This window comes from Sceloporus occidentalis, unplaced genomic scaffold (genome assembly GCF_023333645.1).
Source record: "Sceloporus occidentalis isolate IW3139 unplaced genomic scaffold, rSceOcc1.0.p SCAF_155, whole genome shotgun sequence".
Taxonomy (NCBI): Eukaryota; Metazoa; Chordata; class Lepidosauria; order Squamata; family Phrynosomatidae; genus Sceloporus; species Sceloporus occidentalis.
In genome coordinates, this window is record NW_028317135.1 from 1764318 (window position 1) to 1768907 (window position 4590).

At 43.9% G+C, this 4590-nt stretch overlaps 1 protein-coding gene across 1 annotated transcript; it reads left to right on the forward strand.

Moving 5' to 3' along the window:
- The first annotated feature begins 2101 nt into the window (after positions 1–2101).
- On the forward strand, positions 2102–4232 carry LOC149280510 (hyaluronan and proteoglycan link protein 2-like). Its single transcript, XM_089500493.1, has 5 exons — positions 2102–2189; positions 2312–2665; positions 3115–3231; positions 3663–3845; positions 3949–4232. The coding sequence occupies exons 1-5, from the start codon at positions 2102–2104 to the stop codon at positions 4230–4232; spliced, it is 1026 nt and encodes a 341-aa protein (XP_089356619.1).
- The last annotated feature ends 358 nt before the right edge of the window (positions 4233–4590 follow it).

Sequence of the window (4590 nt, forward strand, 5' to 3'; positions counted from 1 at the left end):
TCATCTGTCAAATTCAAAATACCAAGCAGTCAAAGATCATAGACGTGAATGAGACGATCGCACTGCCGGGCGCGTGGCACGTAGATGGAAATTCTCTGCCCCTAAAATCTTACCACCTACCCGCGTGGACCCGGTCTCCATCCCTTTAAGGATTTATAGACCAGGGGAGGAGGTAGTGCCACTGTTCCATTAATACGCCAAGGCGTGACGTTTTTAGGGACTAATGTCCCTCTAGGGCAAATACAACTGCTTGCCCTCAGCAAGAAAACAAAAAGCAATTTAAAATATTTCGATTATTGTCAGGCTGTGATTAATGTCGCAAGTATAGTCCGCAATGTTGCAATAAGCTCTGCCGTGTGGACGGAACCTTTAATTTTTACGTAAAAAATAAAACAAAAATAGATAATAATAAATAGCCTTCTAGTGGCTGACAAGGAAACTGCAAGGAATTCATACAAACGTGTTCCTTGTTCTGCTGCGTTCCATTAACCCCTGAATGCTGAGTACAAAGTCACAATATATATATATATCTATTGGCTTAAATTCTCTACCTGCAAGTCTTGTACATGGAGTATCTGTGTTGGTGGAGATGGTAACTCTGATGCCCTAAGATTTATGCTTCTAATTCTCTGTCTTCCTGCCCTGAGGAAATAATTCAGAAGCCCATGTAGATTTACTATATTTACCCTTACGAAAAATTACTGCAGTTTTTCTGAAGTAATACTGCTGTTTTTTGGACATGAAAAAACTGCAATACTGCACATTTACTGCACTTTTTTTTTTATATTGCAAACCTACAGTTGTGCTTCAATGTACCGCAGCTTTATTGCATTTGTACTTCCGTACAAAAATAAGTGCAGTACAGTGAAGTACAAATGCAGTACAACTGCAGTAAATGTGCAGTAAAAGTGCAGTATTGCAGTTTTTTCATGTCCAGAAAACTGCAGTATTACTTCAGAAAAACTGCAGTAATTTTTTCGTGAGGGTACTGCTGAGACACTCACAGAATCGGGACCTGTGCTAGATGTGGAGAAGTTGTACAGCGCTCTATTAATGGAGTGCCGGCGCATTCCGTAGTATTGTTACAAAAAAGCAAAGTGTTACACAAGAGCAAAATTCTAGTTTGAGAATATAACCTCTAAAGTGTGAAGCTTCTCCTAGGGACAAAGCCGTATTCTACCGATATTGGAAGCAATGGGGGTGCTTTACGCAGATGTGCTATTTCTAAAGTAAGATTAAAATTTGGGGGGGTTATACAAAGGTTACACAGAACACAGTCTTTTTTATTACATGGGAGGAAAAGTTGGATTAAGCAGATAAAGGGCATCCAGAATTGACATCCACATGTTGACATTTTCCCCAAATTCGGAGACTCTGCATCATCGAGAGAGACAGGCCTGGCATTGACAAGCAGTCCTGAGGGAAGACAATAGCAGATTGTGAATCCTGCCATTTCCGTGAGTTCACAAGGGAAGTGAACAAACAGGCACGCAAACTGTTTACTGACTCCTCAACACAAGGCCAGCCGGAACAGATCCCCTCTCTGTCCTGGGCACTGCGAGTGGTGGTGTCACCTTCGGCCGGACCGATGCTTCGCTGTGCCGGTCAATTCTAAGACTTTTATATGATGGGAAATCCAGCGCGAAGACTCCATGAAGACCCAAATGGCTCGTAAGACATCATGACTGAGAAGACACGGGCGGGCAGTGGACAATTCTTCTAAGGTGAGACCTATCCTTCAAGCCAAGCACAGATGGGGCTTCTTATATGAAGCTTGGGCTCCATCGTTAACCTATAGGACTCTCCAGAAGAAGGAGGAGGAGATACGGACAATATCATTTTGCTGTCACAATAAAAATGTTTGAATAAAGTAGAACTAATTATTGCAAACCTTCTCAGGGCATCATTACTGTCTAATAATTCTAGTGGAGATGGTCCCATAAGAAAATTTGAGTACATGAACTGCATAACAATCTTTGTGATGGGTGACACGAGAGCAGGTGTACACGTCATTTTCTTTTCTAGGCAATGTGATTTCTTTACTCATTTAATTTGCTGATGATGCATCTCCCTTTGGTGTTTTTCAGAGTGTTCTTCGAGGATGGGAAGCCTCCGTTTTCTGCTCCTTCTCTGTATTTCGTTGGGCCATGTGGAGTCCACTGTCTACCGCGACAGCAACCGGAATCAAGGTCTGGGATTTGATAATTTAATAAATACTGGCGTTGCTATCTACTGAGCTGCAATTCTGTTTAGGATTTACAAAGATTAAATCTCCTCTAACCTCATGATCTAACACTCCATGTCTCTTCAGATCACTCCCCGGTGGCAAATTATCTGCTAGATCCCATTCACGGTGTGATAATAAGCAAAAGAGGTGCCAATGTGACCCTACCATGTATCCTAAGAAGTCGACCCCGGAGCTACAAAGTTAAATGGAGCAAAATGAGCCCAGCAGACCCCCTGGAAAACCTTATCATCATCTCCAACGGACAGCAGCACAAGAATTACGCTGAGCTTCGAGGACGGGCTCGCCTGAGACGCAGTCACAGACTGGATGCCTCTCTGGTCATCACCGATGTAACATTAGAGGATGAGGGAAGGTACAGATGTGAGCTGGTGAACGGTCTGGAGGACCAAAAGCTGACTTTAGAGTTACAGCTCGAAGGTACGTTCCTCAGCAGCATGGAAAGTTGGACTTCTGTAACAGTGAGTTCCTCCCAATAGATTGTAAGCCCACGCAACCAGGGCTCTCTTCTCGTTGTCTTAACATATGTTATAGTCAAGTCTGTATATTGTCGATTTTGAATTTCACTCTCGCCTATACAAACAGCTGTATGGAATGTGCAGGAGCTCTATTAATTCAACGGGATGTTCATGGATAGAATGCTACAGATAACCGGTATTAAAGGTGGTCCCCTCTATCAACCGCTTTCTAGGTAGATAAGACTGGCAGATGGGAGGTGTTGGTACCGTGAGGTCCTCCGTCCAAAAACTAACGCAAATGCCTTGTGTGCGTCATAATACGAGATAAATATATTAATATGCTGTAGGGATGGTTCACATACAATTGCTACCCCATAAGCTTTCTCTGCCTTTCTTCTCCATCTCTTATAGGAGTTGTTTTTCCATATCAGTCCAGCGGAGGTCGTTATAAATTTAACTACGTAGAAGCCCATCGAGCCTGCGATGAACAAGATGGCAGGCTGGCCACGTTTTCTCAGCTCTACCAAGGTGAGCGTGCATTCACTTTATTGTGTCCTTTCTAAAGGGTGGGGAGGAGGAGAAGATGGCTTTAAAAAAAAAGCATTGTATAATGCTAAATTTGCTATAGCTTTCAGCTTCCTGGAGGTAAAATTATTTTCTTTTAAACAAAAATATCTTAAGCGTTTCCACTGAGCTATGTGTAGTTTAATGAATCATTTCTGTGGTGCTGAAGACTTCGTAATGCCTCTCTTCCTAAAACATATCACACTTCGGGCACTCTTTGCCCATATCATCTTCTGCTAACTTATTACGATTGTTGGCGATGGAGGGACTGTCACAACCGTGTCAGATGACATTTGGAAAAGTATGAAATGATTTCAAGCCGACCCTGACTTGCTGATCATGTAGCTGCTGCTGCTCAAACAGGTTTGTGAAACTGTGTCTGCTCAATGTTTCAGCGTGGACGGATGGCCTGGACTGGTGTAATGCCGGGTGGCTCCTGGATGGGACTGTTCAGTACCCCATTATTGTGCCACGGGAGCCCTGTGGGGGTATCCTTCCTCCTGGAATCCGCAGCTATGGACCCAAAGACGAGATGAAAGACAGATTTGATGCTTTCTGCTTCACTTCTGCTATTAAAGGTACAAAGCTTGGGTCGGTCTATTATTTATAGTCCCTTTATTCTAATGAAGTTAGACGGTAGATAAGAACCATTTACCTACCACCCTCTTTAATTACCCTTAGGGCGTGTATTCTTCATACATGGTCCCTTGACCTACAAAGAAGCGGCCGAAGCCTGCCTGGCCCACAAAGCAGAAATGGCAAAGGTTGGACATCTCTATGCCGCATGGAGGTTCTCTGGTCTGGATCACTGCGATGGAGGCTGGCTCCTGGACGGGAGCGTTCGCTTTCCTATTACCGAGCCTCGCTCGCGCTGCGGTGGCCTGCCGGACCCTGGGGTGAGGAGTTTTGGCTTTCCTGATCGGGATCAGCGTTTGTATGGAGTGTATTGCCACACACCGATGTAAGAGGTTATTGAGAACTGTCTGCCTACATTACCGGGGAGTCATCAGCCTTCACCCACCTCCAACACCACAGTATATCTCAGTATTTTACACAACAACACTCAGGGACGGATACAGACCGGTTTCTGGGTATTTTTAATATGCATGGTTCTCGGGGACTATGGGAGAATGCAAGGTTAACAATACACAAAGGTAATAATACATTCCCTCGGTGTATATGCCTTTACCACTTAAAGGCTGTTCCGCTTATCTACCAACATGTCAGTAAAGCAACATTTGCTCCTTTTTTTCAAACCAAATCGCTTGATAATTAGAATGAAATCTCTGCCCGCGCTCCAGACACATAATAGGTAATAACCGC

Excerpts from the sequence above, each read along its gene's own strand:
- LOC149280510 (XM_089500493.1), top strand. The coding sequence starts at position 2,102 with ATGGGAAGCCTCCGTTTTCTGCTCCTTCTCTGTATTTCGTTGGGCCAT. Across the intron at positions 3,232-3,662 it reads GTTTTCTCAGCTCTACCAAG|CGTGGACGGATGGCCTGGAC; the intron begins GTGAGCGTGCAT and ends TCAATGTTTCAG. Across the intron at positions 3,846-3,948 it reads CTTCACTTCTGCTATTAAAG|GGCGTGTATTCTTCATACAT; the intron begins GTACAAAGCTTG and ends AATTACCCTTAG.